This window comes from Micrasema longulum, unplaced genomic scaffold, assembly GCF_059751315.1.
Source record: "Micrasema longulum isolate JH-2025_06_02 unplaced genomic scaffold, ASM5975131v1 h1tg000067l, whole genome shotgun sequence".
Taxonomy (NCBI): Eukaryota; Metazoa; Arthropoda; class Insecta; order Trichoptera; family Brachycentridae; genus Micrasema; species Micrasema longulum.
The window spans coordinates 133,167-160,268 of record NW_028277274.1 but is presented as its reverse complement, the minus strand read 5'-3'; the positions used below and the strand labels follow the sequence as shown (position 1 = coordinate 160,268).

The 27,102-nt window shown below is 32.3% G+C and overlaps 1 protein-coding gene across 4 annotated transcripts in view; it reads left to right on the top strand.

Annotated features, from left to right (window-relative positions):
- Positions 1-27,102, top strand: part of sqa (spaghetti-squash activator) — a 96,206-nt gene that overhangs the window by 6,266 nt on the left and 62,838 nt on the right. For 2 of the 4 annotated variants that reach the window (XM_088230994.1, XM_088230977.1), the window contains exon 1: positions 12,671-12,844. The exons of the other annotated variants lie outside the window; for them this stretch is intronic. In XM_088230994.1, coding sequence (XP_088087120.1) covers positions 12,795-12,844 — 50 coding nt within the window. In that variant the 5' untranslated portion in view covers positions 12,671-12,794. Of the gene's footprint in view, positions 1-12,670; positions 12,845-27,102 lie in introns of those variants that run through there. 4 annotated transcript variants of the gene reach the window in all.

The following is a 27,102-nucleotide window of genomic DNA, read 5'->3' as shown; positions in this document are numbered from 1 at the left end:
CCCTACTATGGTTACAAAATATTGATGAAAATGGATATTATTTAGTTATATGCGTGTAATATTAGTACGTAAAAAAACAGTATGTGAACAAAATCAATGTCCGATTTAGCGTTTCGATCTGGTTTCGATCGCTCGTTTAAAACACCATGTTGGAATTATTATATCATAACATTATTAAACGTAATATTTGTAGTAGAAGTTTACAAAATGCCAGTTCTGGTCAGGAGTCAGGAGCCCTGTGTGATCGTGATAATTAGCATTCGTTTAAATTTGTGAGCATTTAGCAATTGCTACAGCTAGTGTGAATTCATTCTGAATTCTCTATGCTAATGTTATTAATTCCAAAGTTATATTTATGTATCTACAATGCTACAAAAGTGTGCAACTACCATATTCACTGAACACAAACAGATACCTACAAGAAAGCTAATTTGACAGTTCATAGTTGTTTTAAATTAAGTAATCTGTCAAAACGTTAATTGCTGTGCCATTTTTTTATAATGTTATGCATACGTAATTTTGTGTAGGAAGTGAATATTTTAGCTACAACCGTTACCTTTTTTTGCTCAAATACAACTATTTAAATAATAATTGGATATGACTAACGATTTTCAATGTACGAATAATCGTCGCGCGAATAATTATTTATGATGTGAATTTTCATTTGTTGATTTTATTAAGGTATAGAAATAATGACAAACAAACAAACCATCACGCCGTTTCCTCGTAAGGATAGGCAGAGAGGGTAGAACGCCATATCACTCTGTCTTTGCATACGAATCTCGCTTCCTCCACATTCATCCACCTTCTCATGCACACGCGCCGATTATTCCGACTTTTGACATGTCCATCTTCAAGTATTTGTTGTATTTGGTCATGCCATGCCTTCCTCGGTCTCCCTGTATTTCTGCATCCATCAGCATTCGCATCGTAAATCTTTTTAGTCGTTCTTTCGCTATCCGTTCGCTCCATGTCCAAACCAACGCAGAGCGCCTTTCTTGATTTTGTCGATAACGCATCTCAGCCTTACATAATGTACGGATCACGACATTTGTGCATCTATAGTACATAGTTTTACGAGACATTCGCCCGAGAGATCGCATTTCGACAGCATTCAGCCTACTTTCATTTCTGTTTTTCCAAGTACACACTTCGCTCTTATACATCAAGGTCGACACCGGGACTCCATTTTGAACAGTTAATTTTGCGTAAAATATTAGCAGAAGCAATGACGCATAATTAAATTGACACGACGTTACTAAAGCGAATAAAATGGCAATTTCATAAGTGGGTCATCATCGGAAGATCGCCCCAAGCCACCCCGAAGCGTTCATAGCGCTTAAACTAAGTGCATGGAAAATGGGACTCTTTTTGTTTTGTCTTTTGAGACAAAACATTTATTTTTTGCAACAATTCACGAACCAACTTTGAAATGCACTCTCCTATACCCAGGATACATAGGTATGGAAATGAATTAGAACAAATATTCGATATCTTCAATACAAATTCTGTTCATGAATTAAAACGAATTCTCACTCGTTTTTTTTAGAAAAATAATGGATTTATTTTTAAATATATTATTGAATTTAACTTTGTGTCCTGGAATACGTGATTTTTTATTTCTTTATTTAACATGTTTGGCATAATTTTAAATTGTACATTTTATTGCCAAATGGCAACTTCTTTCAACCAACTGATGATGATGATTTCACTGAATAGAGGTATTATTTAGTTTTTTTTTTTTTTGTTTTATTGCTCAGAAAACTTTTTTTTTAAGTACTAATGTTGTATTAAATATTTTATTATTATTATCTAGTTATTTTCAACTTTACTGTGTTATATTTATATTTAGTACATAAGATTTTCTCATGGTTATTGCTATCTTTATTTAGAAATGTTATGTTTCTTTTTAACTTTTTGTATTATATGTTTACTAAATTGTTTAGTTTTAATTATTCTATTATTTCATACTATGTACTACATGACTATTGTGCACTGCTGTGATTGTTTCTGTAAATTATTATTTTTTTGTAAAAAGTTCTTTGAACCGTTGATGTATAAATAAATAAATAAAACAAAACAATTTTGAGAAACTAAAAAAACATGATGATTGCCTCCTAAACTATTGGCATAATACCCCACAACTTCACAGCGGGAAATAACAAATTACTTAGGTTCCACAGTCTCCAGTGACAACAATGCAGAGGCGGAAATCAGGAGGAGAATAATGCCTGCTAACCGTTGCTGCTACGCACTTCAGAAAAATTATGGTTTGTCCAAATTTTTGCAGACAAGGACTGGATTTAACTCCCTGGGGAACCGTTAATATTAACATATGACAACAGAGATGAAGAACATTTTAGAGAAGGTAATATAGAAGTCTAGGCATCTACAGGGCTATGACCTGTCATTGGCTGGTTGAAGTGGCCACTTTACAGACTGTACTTACTGACTTCTATATTACCTTCTTTAAAATGTTCTCCATCTCTATTGTAATATTTTAATATTAACAGCTCCCCAGGGAGTTTAATCCAATCCTTGTCTACAAAAATTTGGACAAACTCAAAATATTGTTTAAATTTTTTTAATTAAATTAAATAAAAATATTGCAAAAAATAACGAAACATAATACTCGTAAATAATTAACATACGACTTTGAAAAAAAAGTGTCAATAATAATTTATTTTAAGCGTAAGGGCAAGGTGATGGTTAGTCTTACGCTTCAGATCTAGTCCAGTAAACATGAATTTATTGTTCCGATGAATACTGTGATCTTCTCAACTCTAGCTGATAGACATATACGCACGAATGTGTTTTTAAATAATTATTTATGGCGCGAATCGTAAATGCGTCTAATAAATTTTCTTTAAGTACTTACCTTCTATTTAAAAGTGCTAGATATAAAACAAACATTAAGCGTTTCTTTGAATACGAAGTGGTTAACGATTATTTATTTCGCTAGTTAGGTACTTTTCAAAATAAATATGTCGAAATTGAATGGGAATTTCTTGATTTGATAAATGGGGAAATTCAAAATAACTACTTTATTTTAAATTAGTATTCATTTTGATTTCTACGATTAGAAAATATATTAAAAAACCCATTTTTTCTTATATTTTTAAAAATATGGTTTTTGTACGTAAAAAATATAGATACTAAGCCAAATTTTGTTTATAAATAGTTTTATGTGTCGTATTCTCATCGCTATGATTCTATAAAGTTTTTCAATTACTCCGCTCGTGACGTCACAAGTTCTAGTCGGTGAGTTCTGCTAATTGGCGAGTTGGCTTATCGAAAACCGGAAATCTATCTCAACGTTTAATCATTGGTTGATTCGGAAGAAATCGCGAAGTAGTTCGTTTTTATTATCATCATTTTTTTTATTTTTCCATATTTCTTCTTCTTCAGCCTTCTGTCTTCCACTGCAGGATATAGGCCTCTTCCATATCCTTCCATTTTTCTGGGTCGGCTGCTACTTGCAGCCAATTTTGACCCCCTATAGCAGCTATGTCGTCGGACCATCTTTTTTGAGGTCTTCCGACGTCTCGCTTCCCAAGGTATCCATTTTGAAATTTTAGGAGTCCATCTCGTGGGGTCTTGTCTCGCAACATGTCCCGCCCATTGCCACTTCAGTCCTGCTACGCGATCCATGATATCCGTTATTCTGGTTATGTTCCTAATTTCTCCATTTCTTATTTTGTCTCTTAGGCTTAAGCTAGGGTTTCCTAGGACAGCGGTGCCCGTATTTTAACGGCCGTAGTGAACGGTGATGCGGTAGACAGCCGTCGCAACGTCGACTAGAGAGTGGTTTCCTAGTGAAACGGTGTTAAATGCAGTGGCGAGCCGTGCTTTATTTTATAGGTAATCTATTAAAAATGTTCATTAATTTGTACTACATATAAGTACTTACATAACACGTAAGTAATGTAATTATAAATGACTATTCTTTTGTAATTCTGTGAAAATCAACTCAAACAACAATTATTATTAACCACGCGATAAACGTAGTTTTATTCTACACTATTTTAATACAATACTTGCACAAAAGTTTATTAACAAATACCACAATGACATTCCGCAGGTATTTCCATTATGATCTGTCATTGACAGTACTGTCAAGACTTGAGCACTGGCCGATTTCTTTTAAAATGAATAATGCCTAAAACGGCCACTGCGAACGCCACCTGTCCTGTGATACATAATATGATACATAATATGATACATAATATACGGTATCCCATCAAAGAAAAATATTCCTTCGGAAATAATGTTCGAAATACTAGTTTCCAAATAGAGAATCTTCTAAAAATATTTGTAATCTGCAAGTTTGTTTTAGTACTAAAAAAGCCGACTTGGGTTAAAGACGAAAAATACAGTGTACTTTTTTGTATGGAAGAATAAGCTGAGGTAATCGGCTAGTTTCATCGTTCAGTAAGAATGGGCTGGGCGCTGGCGCTGGGCGCGCTTCATACATATTTTTTTGTAGAAAGATATGAACGGTGATTTATAATAAATGACAATTACTTTTTTTTTCCCATAAACATGGTTACTATAATTCATTATTATTTAAAGTCAAATATAATATATAATCGCTTACTTTGACGATTCGCCCCTGGTTAAATGGTGTTGATAACACCGTTTTCCTAGGAAACCACACTCTAGTCACCGTTACGATGGTTATCCACCGCATCACCGTTCACTACGGCCGTTAAAATACGGGCACCGCTGTCCTAGGAAACCCTAGCTTTATGCCAAGCATGGATCTTTCCATGGATCGCTGTGTGCATTCGAGCTGTTCTACATTTCTTTTTGTGAGAGCCATGGTCTCTAATGCATACGTAATCACTGGCAGTACACATGCTTCATATGTTTTCCTTTTCAGACGAATCGGAATCTCTTTATTTTCACGTATGTGCCTAAGTTTTCCAAAAGCTGCCCAACTCATTCTTATAAGTCTTGGCAGATCCGCCGTTTGATTTTCTTTGCCCAGTTTTATCTTATGTCCAAGATATATATTTCCATCTACCATTTCGAGGTTTTTAATGTTAACAGTGATGATCTTGTTTTCAGAAGCTCAATCATAAATAACTATCGACGTGCTTAAAAACATGCTTAGCATTTGAGCGATCACAATGAACAATAATACACATTACAATATTTGAGTTTGTCCAAATGTTCATAGACAAAAGACTGGATTTAACCCCCTCGGGGGTCATTAAGATTAACAAATTACAACAGGGATGGAGAATACCTTCTTCAATTCTTCCATATGTTGATTTTAGTGAAGTCAAAGAGCCGAAACCTTTATTTTTCAATATGGTCTAAGAAGAAGTTTAAAAATTGAAAAATTGTTTTCAGGCGTTGCCTAATATGTGAAATAATTCAGTCAGATGAATCTCTTCACAACAATAAAGGTTTCAGCTCTTTGACTTCACTAAAATCAACAGATGGAAGAATTGAAGAAGGTATTCTCCATCCTTGTTGTAATTTGTTAATAATATAATACACATGCATTTGTTAATAATAATCAACGCTCGTGTCGGTTTGTTTTTTGTTTTCCTCGTAAATAAATACAGTTAATTAATAACTGCTTTTTTTTACATTTGGCTGCCAGCCACCGGCTAAATGCAATAAGTATCATGATAAATAATAAATAAATAAATAAAAATAGCAGTTTTGGAATATTTTCCATAATTACACCGGTGAAATTTAAATATGTGATTGCGCAGCAGGATTATAGGTACGTCCCGAAACATAAATATTTTGACATTTACTGTTCACGGATTTTCCATTGTGATCGCGAATACGATAAAAAACTATGGCGAGAAATCGTTATCGCGTCGCTTATAAGCACGTCGATAGTTTTTTTTACAATAAATATAAGTGATAAAACAGAGTATTAAAAAAAAATAAAGCAGAATCACATAGCAATGAAATACATATTAATAGTAAACAAAAAATCCCACAAAGGCATGGCCTGTTCGTGGGTATACAAGAAAATGTTAATGAATTTTTAGTCCTATAATAAATAATGGACAGTTATAATATTTTTGTGTAACATAAGAAAGAAAAAATAAAATATTATGTAAAAGATAATATGGTATTTTTTTTTAATAGTAATTAAAAAAAGAAATAAAACATATTTAAAAAAAACACAAAAATATTCCTTATTATTAAAGGGTAACAAAATAAATCATAGAAAAAAAGAGTTCATATATTTAGTTTGAATCCAGGATAGGAGGATAGTGCATGTTTTTTAAACGAAGGGAAATTTTGAATGTTTGTAATCAATGAAATATTATCAGTAAAAAAAGAATTAAAAATATTTGGGCCTATAAAATATGCATGTCTCTGTGCGAGCCTCGTTTTACAATGTGGTATTTCTAACACACCATTCCTTCTTTGTGATTGAGCTACTGGACTTATGATTTTGTAATGTTCATATTCAGACCGATTTTACTAGAAGCCTCATGCAATTCGTTCATCATTAGACTCAATTCATCAATGCTTTCACTTACGAGTATAACTATTATGTCATCAGCAAATCTAAGGCGACACACTAATACATTTTCGAGAAACTTCGCAGTATAATTAAATACTTTAATTTTTACCACGCGTAAGAAAACATTTTTATATCCAATTTCCCATACCACTGAACTTCCTTATTAAGTGGAATTTTAAATCCGTTGACCTGAATCACAATCTACCTACATTAGCTGCCCCAATTCTACGAAGTATGTATGTGGTTCTTGGTTCTTGTAGCGCTGCGTACAGTCAGCTTGTAATGCTTTCAAATATAATATTATTACGTACATACTTATATAAATTTTCATCAAGCGCCGCTTCTAAAATTACTGTCAGCAAAACGAACCACAAAATGTCGTTCATCCGACGCCAAAATATGCGGAAAATTTGAGGTTGCGTCATAATTCATAATACTCCTTGAATTTAAGATGGCTCATAAAATTCCTTGTTTCTTGTAAAATTTCAAATAAAAAAAACAGTAATTCGCTAGATTAGTTTTCGATACGAGACAATACTAATAATAATTATGGTTTATAAACAAAAAAACCAATTTCTTTATCTACTGAGTGGTGGTCGTTCAAGGTCACAAACTTAAGGTTTTCACAAGGGCCCTATGTCCACCGATCCTGTTAAGTTTCAAAACAAAATAACCTTTTTTACAAAAAAAAGTAAAAAAGTAAATCCCGAATGACCTTGAACGTCCCATACTTCTAATAAATCTCGGCAACCACCCGATGGATCTAAACCTGGTTTTTGCAGTCATGTAAAGTGTCCTAAAACAAAGCTACTCGTATTTGTAATATCTTTGAAAAATGAAAATTAGTACGTCAAATTCGTTTCTTACCGAAAATTACCGTAAAATACCGTAAATTACGGTATTTTACCGCGACTTTTGGTAAAATTACGTAATTTTGCATCCATAACTGGGACAAAACGCGTGGTTATTATAATCACGTGTTTACACGGCTCCGGGATACAAAGCACAAAAAAAAGGAATGAGACCCTGTTTATGTGCGAACATTGCAATGTGGCTCTCCATACTCTCCATTAAGGCCAATGTTGGCAAAACTTGCATACAAAAATGACCTTTTAAATTGTTTCAAATAAATATGAGAAGTTTTAATTGATTTAACCAAGTGTTTTCATAATTATGACACTTGACAAACCCTTCACAAATCATGAAATTTCACAAAAATGAGTCGGGCACAGGGTAAATTCTATGTGTATTCGGCCGGTGCTCAAGGTGTTAAGAATGTTTTTGAGTAAATTTTCCGATTTTTTTCCAAACCCAGTAACCATTTTTTACAAATTTATTTAATTGAATCCGGGTCATGGTTTTGCAATGTTCGGGTAACATATTGCATATTTTGGGGCCCATAAACCTGAAATTTCTTTGCCCGAATTTCCCATCCTCTAGTTTGACTTCTGGTAGTGTGGGAGTGTTCCTTTTGGGATTTCGTAGAATAATTTGCTTTCACAAATATTATTATTCTAAAAATATATAATTGCCTTATATCTAATATCTGAAATTCATCAAATAACTTAATAGATAGATTTTAATTTCGTTTATTTAATTAAAAATAAAAATGTTTGGTTGAAGAATAAAGTAAACGATAGAAAAACGCTCGCCCATTATATCGTCATGATCGTAGAACAAAGACGCATGTGATCTTCTTTAACTTCACGTAAGAGCAGTTAATTTTTTTTTAAACAATTTATGTCACAACTTGATAAGCGCAAAAGTATGTCATTTGATACTTGGATTAGTTATATAATTTTTTTTTTTGAAACCTGTAAAATAAAGCCCTTTCAAGATCAAATATAAACGAAAATCAATGTCGATTTTTTAGCACTATCGTCGTTGTTCTATGATCCCGACGACTCATTAACTACTAAAGGAGCATATTAGTTTTATCAAACCAAGAAATTTTAAAGAAACTCACTATGTTACAAGACAAAACTTTGAGTAAATGTTATTAAATATTTGTATAAAACCACTTACCGACTTCTGTATGTCTACCGGTTTCGAGACGTGCCCGTCTCTGCGTCAGGACACCAATTAAACCAACATACATGCAAAACCCACTACACACCTTCACCATAGTTGTTGCACAAAATTATAAAACCAACACGACATGCAATTTAATAAGCACATGCACTGATTAGGATAAACATGCACTGATTAAAGATGGGTAGTTCTCGAAACCGGTAGACATAGAAAAGTTGGTAAGTGGTTATATACAAATATTTAATAACATTTATCAAATGTTTGACCGCAAAGTAATTTAGGGTGGCACGATCAGGTTAATGAAGTTAGTCGTAAACTTTATAGCAGTTTGCACTTACTTAAATTTATTTTTCGCCAATTAATGTTAAGCAAACATTAGTCCAGAGCTTACTTCTTCCACTCCTTGACTATGCGGATGTATGTTATCCAGATGCTTACTCTGAATTGCTTGATAAGTTAGAACGATTGCAGAATATTTGTATACGTTATATAATTGATCTTCGCTAATTTGACCACATAACCGAGTATCGCACGCAACTACACTGGCCCAGTATCAGGCATAGAAGAAACATTCACATTCTATCACTTCTTCACAATATCTTAAATAATCCCACTTCGCCTGTTTATCTGAGAGAGCTCTTTCACAACACGGACTATCTCTTCGTTCTAGTAACTAGAGAACCCTTTTAATACCCTGTCATCGCTCTAATTTTCTTGCCTCCTCTTTAACAGTAGTAGCCGCTCAATTGTGGAATAATCTACCCACTAATGTTAGAGACGCCCCCTTTCTCCCCCCCTTCTTTATTTACAGTTAAGTCAAAATTGAAATGTCACTATCTAAATATTTAAATTGTTCTTTTATCATTCTTCTTTCCTTCCCATCCCCTCTCCTCTCTTCATAGTATAGTGTTAATTTTTTCATATATTTTGATTTTGTTAATCTTTGTTTTTAATTTTTGTATAAAATTGTAAGATTCAATAGGTCCATGTATTTCTAATTTTCTCGAACTGAACAGTTTGGGTAGGTAGAAAGAAATTTCCTTAAGGCAATATGCCCGCCCTTATATGTATAAATGTTGTATATGTATATAAAGTGTTAAATAAATAAATGCTTCAAATAATTACAAAATTTTAAGAATCATTTCGAAAAAAAACCGCTACTCAATTGTAAATTTGATGTTGAATAAATTAAAAGTACTAACAAATAAGAAAATAATATTATACAATACGGATACGATTTAATATTTGTTGTTATTGAATTTTGAAAAATACACTGAATTTCAGAAAAAAGGTTATCAAAACCATGAACATGATCACAATACCAGATAAAAGGTAAAAATCAGACTCCCATTTAGAAAAAAGGCGAAGTCACGAAATTTAATTTTATATAAGGCAGTAAAAAAATACTTTGAAATGGGCAAAAACATTGATTAAGAAAAAAAATATATCAGAATCCAAACAGAAGGTTAAGAAATATGTGTTAAACAACTTATAAATTAAATATATGTACTTTGTTATTATTAAAGCACACGTAAGAATATGTTTATGTGCTCTGTTTCAATATTTATAATAATAAAAATATATTTTTTTAAATACTCATTCCCGAACGAGAAAAGCTGCCCGAAGGAGATTTCTGTAAGCTGGTAGGCTATTCATACATTGAATTATTTGCCGTACTTAATTTATATTATGAATTTCTTTGGTGTAATTGTAATGTAATGTAATCGGGTTGTGGTCCCGTAGCTGGTGTCTCGGACACACGGTTTAAAGGTACGTGGTTCGAATCCCACTCTACCCCAACTTGATTGTCATTTTCTAATAGTGAGTTATTTACAACGCGTTGAAAATGGCCCTCAAAATGAAATATTTGGGTAAATCATAAGAACGCAATTATTTCATTTAAAAAAAAAAAAAACTTATTTACCTTCTTTTATTCTCAAGCAAAAATTTAAATGGCCTTTGAAAGTCCCTGAAATGGGCCTGATTTAAGGCGTATGACTGAATCATCAGATAGTCATACGCCTTAGAGCCTTAGATCATCTCACCTTCGCGTATCAAATGATCAAGATCCGCTGCGATTGGAGTAGGTACCAACGCACTGCCCTACACATAATTAATGTATCCAGACTAAAGGGCCAAATCTCACGCTCATCGAGACTTAATCGAAAAATAGTGCTGAAAAAATGAAGGCTAAACTTACTAAGTAATGCACAAAATTAACGTTGCTCGCTCGCTGAATTCGGAGATCACTGAAATAATATTATATTTTGAAAACCGCATTTTTTACACAAAGCCAGAGTTCTATACCGATATAAAATCGTTATTAAAAACTTCATTGTTTACTTCAAATCTACGAGGACAGCATAAATGTTCAATGATTTTTTTTTAAATACCTAGATTATAAAAACAATAAAACGCTGTGTACTTACAGCCAATCTGCCAAACAAAATGGAATTTGTACCCTTGAAAATAGACGCACTGTATCTGAATTATGCTCTTTACATAAATTATTAAATAATAAAGTAGACTCTTTTAACCTACTCTCCAAAATTAATCCTAGAAATAAGTATTTATTTCATCTGCCAGTCTGTACCACTAACTATGCACAACACTTTCTTCTATCGTTCTTGCTCTAACTATAATGCTTTTTTTTCATCTATTGATATATTTTACACGCCCGTTAATTTATTTAAAAGTAAATTGAGACTTATTATTGCCCTATGAACCATTAGGTTCGGAAATGGAATGATGATGAATTCTTTTGTAATGTGTTTAAAACATTTAAGTTTGTAAGTGAAAATTCTTGATGGAAGTTCATTGTAATTTATTATATAAATAAAAGATGAGTGATACTTTAATCCACAAATTTGGAATATCCAGTGAACGGTTTCATCGCTTTCGCGACATCTTTGAGACTGATATATTTATTAAGGAGTATGCTTTATTAAGGAGTATCTCCTTAATAAACATACCAGTCTCGAAGATGTCGCGAAAGCGGTGAAACCGGTCACTGGATATTCCAAATTTGTGGATTAAAGTATCGCTCGTCTTTTATTTATATAATAAATAATATGTGTTTTAGAATATGTTTTTTTTTACACCATAACAGGCCAAGGGACGAATTATCCTTGGCCCTTTTCACACATGCCAAGCAAATCCACCCGGCCCGGTAACTTTCCGCGTACATCCTAAAAACGCATGCAAAATTTGTCACCTTTTGTAGGGTGTACCCCGTAAAATTACTGGGCTGGATGGATTGGCGTGGCATGTGTGAAAAAGGCCTTTAGGTGGAGATAACGTAATGAATTAGATATTTCGTAGAATAACACGTGTTATTTATTTACATATTATAAGTTTCCCTATATAGAAGTGTGTCGCACTCTTGCGCCGATCCTGGGTTCTGACTGCTGACATTGATTTCGGTTCCAATGTCGACACGATCGCTGAAGGAAGTGATCGCCGAATATGGCACGCGACAAATTCGGCAATCGAACCGCAGAATCGATCAGAATCGAGAACCGACCATCCCGACCCACGTCCGTTAGTCAGATAGTCAGTTTCACGATTTCTGTCAATAGTGCCGGTCGCGACATAATAAATTCGGATATCGGAAATCCACGTCGTAGAATTGAATATTCGCCGGGAACCTGATTATCCAGAACAGCTCGCCGTTTCTCGTCGTTTGGTTTGGTTATCATTGCGCAGTCGTCCGCTATCGCTGCTGCTAAATTGGCGGTAAACAAAAAACGCGACAGCTTAAATATGGCAATACATCAAGATTTTGCGAGTCAGATTCTCTGTTATCTTAATACGTTATTATCTCGTGCATCGGATTAAAATTTCAGTGTAACGCGGACATCGTGACACATGCCTACAGATAAAACAAACGAATTTCTTTTTAAAGGCATTTTGTCGTGGCACCTTTCTAAATTAAAACTGTTTTGTTACTAAAGAACAAAGAAACATCGATTCGGAGTAATATATTTAGCGTTCTTTTATGGACATGGGCCGTCAGAAAGCAGTTTGCAGTTTTAACATTTAAGTTGCCGGTGATATTATGGTAGAAACCTGTTTTCCGGGCAACAGACAAAGGAATAAACGTGCGCTATTTATTTCGTGTACACTTTCAAAACGTGTTTGTCTTTGGTAATTACAGAACTATCGTGCTTTGGAAATGAATTAAAAGTTTCAAAATTTAATTAAGTTTTTAAATGTTTTGGTTTTTCCTGTGTGCGAAAGTGAAGTTTTTCGATATTTCAAAATGCCCATATGTGGTGCTGTGTGGAAACGGAAAAAATATCAGTCTTCTGAGTAAGTCCAAACTTTCTGTCGAATGCGTATATTATATATATTTTTTTTAATCCAACGTCTTTCTTCTTGGAAACAATTTGATACCCCTTGTAGTATTTTTATTAAGTTTTTTTTTTCATTCTCTCCTTTTCTATCCCAATTAGAATAATTTCTAAAAAATGTTTATTTGTACGGGCATATTTATTTATTTATTAAGGAAATTATACAGTCTTTATATAAAACAAGGTACTAAAGAACAATTTAAAAAAGTAAGACCAATTACAGATTTCACACTAATTTATTATGAATGCAGGAGGAGAGGGGAAAAATAATTGAATTATAAAAAAGTAAAAATATGAATATAAAATAAAAAGTACATAAAAGGAAGAAGACATTGTATAGCTCCAACTTTACTTTCCTCCCTCTCTCTGCTTTCATGAACTTTGTAAAAGTTCACAACCAACTTTGTAAAATCATTTCTTTGTAAAAGTTCACAACCAACAATAATTCATTAGATGCAGGTAGTAGGTGTTCATATGAATAAGTAAAAATTAAGAGTTGAAATCAAAAGTTAAAATTAAAATCAAAATTAAAAGTTTAAATTAAAATTAAAGTTAAAAGTTTTAATTAAAAGTTAAAATTAAGAATTAAAAAATTAAAATGAATTATTCTATTGGGTTTTAACATAAGATGTGTCCTTATTTTTCCAAATTTAAAAATGAGCATCAAATGTAAATCAAAATGGTAAAGGTAACATCATTCGAAAGAATTGTGTTTGTATTTAAGTTACACGTATTATTTTATTTGATTACAAGCCTTCAAAGTGGAATGTCAAGTAAACGAAAGTGGGTGTTTTCGACACCTTCTTCTGTTCGCGTTCAATCAATAACATAAAAACAATATTTTGAGTAGGTAGGTCCAAATTTTTGTAAACAAATGCTGGATTTTACCCCCTTGGGAGCTCATCAAATTTCATCGTTGTTTGTTGGCCAAAATGATAAGACTAGTTAGCGAAAATCCGGATTTGAATTATTTTGGGTTTAAATAAAATTTAATATATTCTAATAAATTCAATTAATTTTTTTAAAGATTATTTACTTTCTTGTGATTTACCTAAATATAACAATTTTGGAGCCATTTCATTTTAGTCGTAAATAGCCGTGTTAGAAAATGGGAAATAAATTGTGGAAGGTCGAGATTTGAACCACGGCCCTCCTGCTTCGTAGTCCGCGACACTGGGTACCCACGGGACCACAACCCGCCTCAGTACTCAAACAATATTCAATGAGTTTCTCGCACCCGGATCCCATAATGTCTGTCCTTTATAATTTGTCAAACTCACTGTGAAAGGGGCAATGAAAGCAGTAGAGTTCAATTACAAAGACCTCGCGGCTTATGAAACTCAAAATCAGCAAAGCTAGTCGATTTTTAAATGTTTTTTTTATTTTTAGTATGAGAAAAACAGATAGGAAAACTCCTGGTCCTTAAAACTGTTTTTGAGTGTGTGGAAGTAGTAGTATATTGGTTTGTCTTTGCTCTTTTAAAAAAAATTATTTCGTTAAATATAGAGTTATATAGTATGCTTGATATCTAGTATTTATATTTTTTAACAATTGAATGCCCAAATACTTAATGTATAATAAAGTTTTAAATTAAAAAATCATAAGCATATCATTATAAATGAGGATAGAATTATAGAAGATACAGTCGCACAAAAAAACCAAAAATCTTAGAGTAATAACACGCCACTGCCTATTAAAGTCGCCCATACGGACAACCATTCTATAGTTATCAACCAGTTACTAAGTTAGCTACAGTTTACAGCTATACAACGGGCCGTAGGTACTCAGGTCGAGAATTGCAAGCGCAAACCAAAACCGTCCGTTACACATTTGTTGTCGAACTAAAACCCAAACCAAAAATTTCAAACGCTTTTGTTCTATGCAATAGAGCTAAAGAGCTTCTCTAGTGATTTTTATTTATTTATTTTTATTTGTATTTACTCGTTTAAAATTACACGCGTTTAAATATGAATTAACTTAATAAGGCTTTTAAGACTGTGCCCGTGTCAAGCCATAATAATTAACAATAAAAAATACATAGTAAAATAAATTAAATTAAATTATAATGACATATGATGCAATAGAATAACAATCCAGAAAAATAAAGTATAAATAGTAAATAATAAAATTCCAAAGAAGGCAATGTAAAAAAAATAATCAGACATTAATATTAAAATACAAATTTAGATTCATACATAACCAAATACAAAAAATAATAGAATCATTAAAATCAATCGAGAAAATAAAACAAAAACATAATTGAAATGATAATTGAGATGTGGTTTCTAGAAACTGACTTTATACTATGGCATATAGTAAGAAATGAGAGTAATAAATAATATGCCAAATAATAGTTAGTACTAAATTAAATCATACAAAACAACATAGCGAAAAAACTTTAAAATGTCAAGATGTATAAAAAATAAATAAAAGAATGGAAGGAAAGCAGATTAGTCACTTTCTGCTAATCTCGAACTTGATTAATTTGAGGAATAGAATAGGGCTGCCATTAAAAAAAACAGAATCTCAAATTTGCGTTTTATATATTGTAAAAGTTAAAAAATGTATGAAGAGATGCCTAAATGTATGAAGAATGAAAAGAGTTTGAATGAATTTAAAAATAAATTTTATGTGTACTGTAAGATGATGTAATGAAAATAAGGAGAGGTCTCAGCAAAATGTACGTACGTGATATTTCCAAAGCATAAATTATGTCATACCGTACGTACGACTTTTGCTCAGAGACATCTCTTATTTATCGAACCGAGAGTGTTTAATATTTTGGAAGAACGTATTATGCTCTCAAGGACAAAAAATATTTTTAAGAAAGGAGTTAAGGACTGGATTTTCCTTAGTGGGAGGGATTTGAGTAGGATACTCCTTGATGACTGTTTACCATATTGATGTGCCATGTAATTTTTTATTTTTAAAAAATATTTTTTTATGTTTCTGATCCCACATTTGTGGTTATATATTCATGTGCCTGTGTCAACTAATTGTTCGTCCCATCTCAACACAGAACTTTTAGTCCCATGGAGTTGGGCCATATGTCTCAAATAAAATACAGGAAACGTATGTATGTAAATAAATAAATAAATAGATATGGAATTAAAGTAAGTGTAAATATCAATTTATATACAAAGCTAACTTAAGCTATATATATAAATATATACGTCAAGTTATAATTTTATGTTTAATAATAATAATAATAATACGTAGTTTATTATAAACATTAAAAATTTTAATCTTCTACATTTTTTATGTTAATAGATTTCTCTGGATTATGTGTAGTTTGCCTTACTAGGTACCATTTGTTTCAATGCAGAAACTTTTATGTGTAGAGCAAAATAAATAAAAACATGACTATCCACTAGTGGATTTATTTAAAAAAAAAACAGATTTAAGTATTTTTTTCTTTTTATAAAGTGTATTTTAACCATATTTCAGAAGTGTACTTTGTTCGTAAATTAATAAAACCAAAAAAATTGTACGCACCTATTACACAGTTTGCAAAGTAATCACTTGAACCAGCTAATGACAGGACATGAGCTTCGTAAATGCCTATAAAGTGTCCATCTCTGTTGTAATAAAATATAATATCATATCAAAAACATATTGTTCCTACATATTAAGTCATTACAATTTTATTGTTTGGCCTTCTAAAGATATTTATTGTCCACAGATCTTGTGAGTAATATTTTCCACTGAATGATTTTTATATTTACACAAAAGAGGACGCTGATTGTTACCATAAACTATAATATTGTTACACATATAAAAAAAAAGATTTCTATATTACAAAATGGAAACAAAGTAAATAAGAGTAAGAGCGAACCTTGGAACTAGCAATGACGATTATTGTTATTTTTATTCGATTGCGTTAGCATTGAAAATTCATCAAGGAAATTAAATCATTGCTGCGTCCAGGCGGATAAAGAATACAGTTTTGTGTGTGAAATAGAACCAGAACCCTGAACAAGTGTTTTCGACTCGATTGCTACGCTCAGGTAAAAATCCTAGAAATGGAAATCGAGCGGAGATAAGTCCGTCTCATTGTGTAGTGGTTGGCGCGTTTGCCTTCCATTCTTGAGGTCCTGGGTTTATTTTTATTTTTTTTTTCCATTATAAACAAAGATTAATAATCAAAATAGTGTGACCACACTAGAGTGACACGTGCCGAGGACACTTGACAATACACTTTAAAAAATATTTTCACATGTGAGACTAAACAAAGAAGACTTTCAAACATTACGTATTTAAGTTTATATTTAATTTATGTACACCTATATTATTTATATTATAAAACGTACAGTAAAATAACAAAAACATAACATAAAACTATTCGAAATAGTTTGGGCAAATGAGACAATCCATTTTACTTCTACCCAGCTCCACTATCCATTTTTATAGCCTTTTTGAACATTTTCTGATTTCTTATTGTTTTAATAGACAGTAGAAGTAGACTATAAATTTTAATTGCATAATACTCAAAATCCCTCTGTCCGAAAGTGGTATTAGTTTGTATTCATTTAAGTTGTATTTGTGTTGAAGATATAGTGATTGTATTATTTGTATGTGTTGTATTTGATTCCTAGTAGAATGAACGTAAAAAAAATATTGTTTAAATTACAATATTTAATTGTTCCTGGACTGGCACCTGAAACGTAGGACTGATCATTTTACCATTTGGTTTACCAATGCAGTACCAGTGAAAGGGGAGCGATGATTATGAGTTAAATAATAACTATGATATTACGCTCAGTCTTTTTCGAAGTAGACGATAACGCCCCCTTATGGGCGCTGAAGGCCTTTAGGGGGGCGGTAGAAGGCCCAGAGAAAATTAAAGGGCATGGAAGCGGTCAAAGGGACGACGGAAAAAATGCCTTTAAAATTAGCTTTAAAATTATTTTAGGAAGCTACCAGATCTGTATATCCAACAGGATCTATAACAGGGCCACAGATAGTGGCGAGAAGCTCCATTCGGTAATCATAGAGGGGGAAACAAGGGGGCAAGACCACGGGATGTGTTCAGAAGATTGATTAGGATATCCGCAGCAGCAAGAAGGGGACTCATCAAGATTAAAAACAAATAATTTGTCATTGAATTTACCATGACCTTATAACTGCGTAGTCCTGTGATCGGGGCTAACCCAAGAAGATTTTAAGCGCTGACGGATTGAAGGAAAAAAAAGTATCCCTTCCTGAAGGCGAAGATTCCCATCGCGATTGCCAAGAATCAAGAAGAGCGTTTAAAGACATTTTATATCTGATTGAGACATTTCTTCAGTTGGGAGTAGACGGACGCCACCAATAACAGAAGAACGCTTTCTTTTTAAAACATCGCGGGGCAAAACCACCTATTAAATATGTAAATATTTTACCTGGATCTTGCGGGGAATTGAATCCAGGACCTCAGAAACGGTAGGCAACCGCGCTAACCAGTATCTATGCCATATCATTGTCATATCTTATTATTTTTCTTTTTTCGCTCCCAAGTGTAGCATGTGGACATCGTCGGACGCGTCACTAAATTCGTCGTCGACGGCCTCTCAGGATGGCAGAAGTCCGCAGGTGTGAGGTTGGGTTAAGGCTCTCCTGAGGCATCCACACCGCGTGTCCAAGCCAGCTCCATCGCCGCACCCTCAGGACTCAGGTTCTCGGACTTCAGTGTTAGTTATAAAATCGAACCACTTTATACCTTATATTCTCCTCCAAGCACTTACTCTCAAAACTCTTGAGAAGAAGTTTGGTGCCATTGTCATTTTGACCGAGATGAAACAAGTTAGGAAATGCGGAAGTATAGACATATACAGGGCTTATGACCTGTCATTAGCTGGCTTAAGTGATCACTTTACTATTCTGCCAATGTAATATAAATATTTTTCCGAATACCTACACTGCCTTAATAAGATATTCATATAATGTGTTTGTTGTTATGTTTTTCGGTTGGTTAAATCGAAAACATGGGATTAAAGATCAATTTGAAGATAATACATGATATCCGAATGGACAGGCGTGGGCGAAATGGGTTTTTTACGCGCTGTTAAGTAAATATTTTTATTAATCCAATTTAATGATTAGATTTAGTAGTTATATGAGCATAGACAACAAGGACGCCATACATTACATAATAGTGATGGAAAATTAAATTAGCATTGTGGATTTATAATACATACATTTAGTTTTATTAGTAAATTAGTCAATATTTTGAGTATGTCAAATTCTTAACCCTTTTAGGATTTCATTTAAAAATACCAATATCTCAACTGAGATGGAGGAATTATTTTTTGTTTATTTATTATAAATATATATATATACATTGGAACCTATTTTTAAACGGGTGATACGTTCCACGCGTTTAGGTTTCTGTAAAAAAAAGTGTTCGGTTCGGTTAAAAAAACAATAAAAACAATCCTAAGAAAAGAACGAAAAAAATTCGGCCTCGTGATGTATTGGTCAGCGCGTTTGCCTACCATGCAAGAGGTCGCGGGTTCGATTCTTGACCTGGCTGATACGTATTTTAAATGGTGTTTTCACATTCGAATATTTCATAGTCTCTGTACATTAATACCGTAATTTACGATTTTTTACGGTAATTTTCGGCAAGAAACGAATTAAACGTACTAATTTTTATTTTTCAAAATCATTTTAATATTTATAATAATTTATTGGTAAAAGATAAAAGTGTATTTAGTATTTGTATGTTGGTGTAGTGGTGTCCTGATGAAGAGACGGGTACATCTCGAAACCGGTAGACATAAAAAGTCGGAAGTGGTTAAATTCAATTATTCACTAACATTAAAATGGTGAAGTACGTATCGCAAGCAAATAATGTTTCCATTTAGTGAAACATTGATTATTTATGAATGCTGAAGAATGCGCCTGCCTTATGCAATGGTCCTGGAAAGGTCACCCTATAAATAGTCGGGAAAATATCATCTGAAGACTTCCAGACGGCCAGCTTAGCATAGGCACTGCCATTAGCATTAGCATTGTGAAATTATAATTAATTGACAATGGCAATAGCACTTGCTTATTTATTTATTTATTCTTTATTTATTAAAAGAAAACAACAGCCCTTACAACAAAAAAAAAATATTTACAAATAAACTAAAAATATAGGCCATATATAGTATTCTATACATGACTAAATACAATGTCAAAAAAAGAAGACGAAAAGCGTGCATTGAAATAGCTGCTCCGCATCATTCCACACGTAAAAAATAAATAAAATATTACAACAATAATGAAATAATAAAAAATTAAAAGATAAAATTTTAAAAATCAGTCTGAAGATGCCCATTAGAGGGTGAAAGCGCTAATTGGTCAAAATAAAAAAGTGGAAGTGTACCAAGTATTTTTTAAATTAATAACTTATATGGAAATATAAGTTATTACATCATTGCAATGGAATTCCATCAAGAATTGTCAATAAATAAGTTAAATGGAAAAAAAATATTGTTTATTCGGACTTAAAAATCCTTTAGCCGGCGGATCCATACGGAGTAATACGGAGCTATCAGTCCTCCCATCTTTCTTCTTTCAAACAGGAGAAAATAATTACAATATTAAAGTGTACAAAAAATAAAATATTAGGTAGGTACAGTTAGACTAAATTATAATTATTATTTTTAATTAGGGTTCTTATCACAATACCAAAGAAAAAGTAAAGATCGGAGGAATGCGAAGTCACAAAATTCAATTTTATCATCATCATTCCTTTTCGGAGCTGCATTGGTAAACCAATCGCAGCGTATCTTGATCATTTCATTACATACAGATAAGGTGATCAGTCTTACGCTTGAGATACCAGTCTAGGGACTATGAAATATTCCAGTGTAAAAAACCCTTTAAAATAATATTTCGTATCAACCACGCTGGGAATCGAACCCGAGACCCCTTGCATGGTAGGCAAGTGCGCTGACCATTACACCACGAGGCCTAACTTAATACAAGGCGGTAAAAAATATTACGAAATGGAAAAAAAAACATAATACCTGTATCTGAATGCGAGAGGTAAAATATGGTAACTCCAAATATGATGAAATTGAGTTATTACTATGTCGAAATCATTTTTTTTTTCCTGTTTTGCATGGTAAATAGCATTAAATAGCGTCATAGTAATTTATTTAATAACAAATATATCTTATTATTTTTTTATTGTAACTCCACACCAAATTAGAGGTAAGGAACAATAAGAAAACATAATAGAAAATATTCAAAACAAATTTATAAAGTACCTAAAATACAAAACCGGTATTTCTTATGTATTAACTCTCGCTGCCTCCACCTACCGTGGAATCACTTTTCTACAATACCGCAGAGTGAGTGCGGACCAACTACTGCTTCACAAAATTATGACAGGAATAGTTGACTGTGGAGAACTAATTAGTTTAATAACAACACATGTGCCAGCTAGGATTTGTAGACGGTACCCCCTGTTTCTTGTACCAATAAATAAAACATCGTATGTTAAAAATGATTTTTTTCGTAGGACTTTTTCAGTGTACAATACAAAATTTTCAGATGTACGAGTAGATTACACAAACATCACTCTGTCAGATTAAAAATTTACACTAAAAATGCATTATGTACCTTAGTAGACATTGTAATAATAAATATGGATCCTCTCTTCAAGCATCCTTGTCGTAATCCCGCCCAATTTACAATAACTTACTGTTCTTTTGATTATTGAAAAATATATACGAGTACATGAAAGTAACATTTTTATACGTATTAACTTAGAATATGTAATATATTTTCTTTACTCACTTTATATACTTTGTGGAAATCTGGTATTGGTTCTGAGTTTATACAATATATCTGTTTGTTTACTATAAGTATGTATGTAGAACTGTTGATTTCCCAAATAAAATAAATAAAAATAAAATACAGTACTCCCACAGATTTTTAAAAAGTGTAATTTTTGTAATACATTTATGAAAACAAATTTACTTTAAAGTCTCTCATTGAAAAATACAAAATGCTGAAAGTATGAAAAATCACTTATTTGTCTCCTGAAAAGTTGGATTTTTGGAGATACTGTAGTTTACCTCTCGCGTACAGATGTTATGAAGGAAAAAAAATGATAAAATTTAAACTTTACCTCAAGCCATCGTCATTTTCGTATCCAAACTTGGTGATGCACAGGGCACTAGATTGGCACTCCAACTGCAGCGTATCTAGGGGTTCTGATTCTATTTCACAAACAGAATTGTATTTTTTTATCCGCCTGGACACAGAGATACACAATATATTGTATTAGATATTTTGGTTTTTATGTTTATACTAGCTTTTATGAAGAAATGAGTTGAACCGTTTAACAATAAAAATCTTCCCGATAAAATAACATATTTTATCGGGAAGAAGATAAAAAGTAGCCTGATCGATTGTCGACCCTCCAACTATCTCTATGCAAAAAAATGACGATCCATTAGTCTATGGCGAGGTGACATGGCATAGTTATTTTATTTAAATATTAATTCATTTTTCTACTGAAAATTTTCCCGAGGGAGTGATATTTTTCTCGGGATGAAAGCTCGTGTCGGTTTGTTTTTTGATTTCCTCGTAAATAAATACAGTTTACTGGAGAAAAATCGGCGTTTACTATAAAAATTAATACAATATATTGCATTTGCAAAATATTAAGGAGTCCAACCGTCCATGCGCTCAGTAGCTGCAAGACTTGTAATCTAACGTCTATTTCAATAAATTTGTTTTTTATTTAGTTTTTTAAAATATCACTTAAACTCTAAACTTCATGGTCACATAAAATAAAAATAAAAAATGCAAAAAAGGGCTAGATTACTTAATGTCCATGCGCTCTGTAGCTGCAAGACGTGCTGTAATCTAGCTCCTGTATATCATAATTCGAGACGAGAAACTAGAATCCCAATCGTCCATCCGCTCTGTAGCTGCACGTGCTGGGATATTTATTTTTGTACAGCGCCCTTGAGGTGATTTTCACAAAAAAGGCGCTATATAAATTATCCAAATATATATATATATACACTTTTCATCTCTTCGGCTTCGGCTATGACGGTAAAGAAAAATACATCTTTCCAAAAAGTATTTTCTTGAGGGAGTGATATTTTTTTCTGAATGAAAAGTAGCCTATGACACTTCTCAGCTCTCCGGCTATCCTGTGCTAAAAATGACGTGAATCGATGTGATTTGTGAAACAGACAAACACACTTTCGCATTTATAATTTTATATTATGGATTATGAAACTTTCGAACCCCGCATTTATTCCGCTGCCTGACTGCGGATTCCTGATCGATAACTCGTCTCCGACGAGGAGTGTGAAGTGCGGCAGGGTCAAGGTTTGCAGCTCAAAATAACCACGGGTGGTTGGCAGATGGCAGGGTCCCTTTGCTGGCTACAGTTTCCCAGACTCATACGTAGTAACGATCTTAAAGAAATCAGGAATCGCCAACAACTTCTGGAGTATTTATTTCTACAAACAAACAAAAAAACCATCACGCCCTTTCCGCGTTGGAGTAGGCATAGTAGATAGAACGCCACATCAATCTGTCTTCGCATACTAAAAGTGATAAAAATTAACTTGTTTTTAATATTGTTGATTCCCCCTCGCCCTGCTGCGGATATCCCAATCAATCTTCTGAATACATTCTGTGATCTTGTCTCATTCTCTCTCTCTATAAATAGCGGATAAATCTTCTTACGTGGCTTTTTTGTAGGTCCTGTCGGATATACAGATCTGGTGGCTTCCAAAAATAATTTCAAGGCTTTAAAAAAAAAAAAAAAAATTTCGACGAATTGATCATGTCCAATCAATTTAACCTCAGTCAGTGAAGAATTCACTTCTCTCCTTTCTTCAATCCAATGAAGTACATATAATGTTCTTTGGGAAATTCTTCTTTCAGCACAAAAGAAGCCAAGGTTACCAGATTACAGAGAACTCCTTCGGGCAATTTTTTCGGGCAGCATCGAGCAATTATTCCTTGTATGTGGTCACTGCCAAGGAGACTTAAGTCTTCAGATGCAGTGTGCGATATGTAGTAAGCAAGCTGTCTTTGAATACAGACCTCGCTTCCTCTTCATTCATACATCTCCTCATGCACGCACGCCGATTGTTCCAACTATCGACATGTTCAACTTCAAGTATTTGTTGAATTTGGTCATGTCACGTTTTTTCTTTCTCTTCCTCGTTTTCTACATTCTATATCAACATTCGCATCGTAAATCTTTTTTGACGTTTTTTCGCTGTCCAAACCAACGTAGAACACCTTTCAACCAGCCAACAATGATTAAATTACATATTGAAGATAAGATCGAAACAGACAAGTGAAGTTTCCAAATAATAATCATACAAATAAAATGATGGTACATTCTTAAATATGTGCATGCGTATATAAGTAAGAGGTTGTATTTAGGTGTATTTGCATGATAGTAAAAGTTCGGGTGTGTGTAAGCGTATGTATCATTAAAAAGCAAGTGGGATTGTATCGCAGCCAGATAGAATCAATCACAATTTATTTTTATATAAATTAAGAGGCATGTTGAATATACAACTACGAGTACATACGTAGGTACTAACTATGCACGACACTCTCCTATTCCGCGTTTACATTCCTTAGCCAACAAATTTACTTGTGATATAGACATTTTTAATACGACAATTATCCATTTTAAAACATTCTTAAATGCACTGTTTAAAACTAATTATTAATGTCATAATAAAACTTTCTTTTTCATACATTTTTTTCTCTGTTTTTGATGTGTATTATTATTTATTATTATCCTTTTTCTGAAATTAATGTATCAAATATTTTTGTGTACCAGATATTATGATATTATCTTATATATACTTACTGTAAACTAATTTTTATTATTTGTTTTTAACAATAATTTGTCAATACCATTTTTTTTATACGTATAAGTATATGTAAATATATGTATTTTTTTGTTTAAATTCTTTACGATTTGCTTTTTAATTCAATTACTTTTCTTTTATCCATTTTTTTTTCTTTTTTACTATGTAAAGTTTCACTTTTTATTTTGCATGGCAGTATGCTTTTTATTGTTTCTACATGTATACAAAAAAGCGTTGTTTATCTTTTAAATTATTACTTACTAGGTTTGTACTTACCTGTATATTTTTTGTAAATGCCCCTTGGGCGTATTGTAAAATTAAATTAAAAAAAATAAAAAATAAAATATCGATATATGAAAACAAGAATGAATGAAGAAGAAGTTCAGCCGTACGGGAAATTGGATACATTTTTTTTTTCTTACGCGCGATAAAAATTAGAGCTATAAATTATACGGCAATGTTTCCTGAAAATGCACGAAAAAATATTCTAAAATATTTTTTATAAAAACAAACTACTTTTAACGACGTCACTAATTCATATGAATCAACCAATGTTAAGATAGTTGTGGAAGATATCCGGTTTACTTACCGTCAACGGACCGATCGGCATAACTGACCGAAAAGAAGCGGAAGAAAACTTGAGACGTCACACGCGGATTAATTTCGGAAATACAAAACTTTAGAAAATCATTCAGTTAATACGATACATTTAAATTTAAAAAAAAAAAAATTTGGCTTAGTTTAATAGTATATTAACATTTTTTTAAACCACTAAACTTCCTCACTATAATTTGAACAAGAGCGATAGAGGAAAAAATGTTGTGCATAGTTAGTGCTACAGACGGGCAGATGAAATATATATTATTACATATAATTTTTATTATTTATATTTTTCTTCTATTATTTTGTATATTGTTTTGATTTTTTCGTATATTGTTTAATATGTTAATAAATGTTATTGATTTATGTATAGAAGAGTCCCGACTTAACACGGAATTTTCTTATAAGCCAGGACATAAAAAATTATGATTGTGCTCTATGATAAAATTGTGCATTAAATGAATAAATATTTATTTTATGTCACACGAAAGGGGATGTAAAAATCAATTTTGGTTAGAAGGGTTATAACATGATGTTACGTAGCGAGGTTCGAAAGTTGTCGACCACTGATATAGGAACACTAAGCACGGTTGAGTGTATCATTATGCTGGCTATTCGCTAATCTGGAGCCGCAGCCGACCAACCATCGCATCGCGAGGTCTCAGCATGCTTCGTTGGGAGAACAGAGCATTCCTTGTCGGTCGAAGACGCTACCTAGGCGAGCGAAAATCAAACTGTGTAGGGTCGAATTGGATCCTAAATCATGTAACCATTTTTTTTTTCTTTTTTTTAATTTATTTTACATTAAATATACATTTTTACACTTTTTACATTTTTTTACGAGTACTTAACTTAAATCTTACCAAGCCACTTTCTGTGGCTTGTTGGTGGAAATTTATACTAACACTTAAAATATAACCTTAATTTAGTAAAACAATGAATTCATAGATATATTTATAGCTGGGTAGAAGTAAAATGGATTGTCTCATTCGCCTAAACCAATATTGAATTAACTGCTCCACAAATGTATAGTTTTATGTTTTTGTTATTTTATTGTGCGTTTTAATATAAATAATATAGGTGCACATGAATGAAATATAAACATAAATACGTAGTGTATAAAACTGTCTGAACATTTTGTTAATTACATATATCTGTATACTAAGCCTTCTTTGTATATTCTCACGTGAAAAATAAAAAATATATATAGAAAAGTTAATAGCAGCACCCAGTACCCCAGTGAGGTCACATTATTTTTATTACTAATCATTGTTTATTATTTTTTTAAAGTGAATCAATAAATAAATAAATATAATTAACAACCGGAAAGATCAGTAATATACATACAAATAAACTTTTTTTTTCAAATACAAGATAGAAAATATATATAAAATAAAAATATTTTTACATAAGCTAGTTTGATGACTATTTATATATAAACTTTCCATCAAGTAGACATCTTTTATTTTGCTCTTGTAACATTGTGAGCTAAATTTTAGTTCTTTTGGCAATTTATAAAAAATGCTAGTTACAAAATAATTAAGAGTTATATTACCATACTTATTACATATTTTTGTTACTACTAAACCATTATTATGCGTTGAGCGTGTATTATGGTTGTTTGGGAGGAATGTTGAAATCATTACTAACTAATTGTTCTAAAATGATGTGTAGCCACAGTAATTCTCGAATTCTCTGAGTTTTAAGTGTTTTGTACAATTAAATCTAAATATTAGATGATTACTTGTGAAAGTACCATCCTATTAACCACAAAATAATA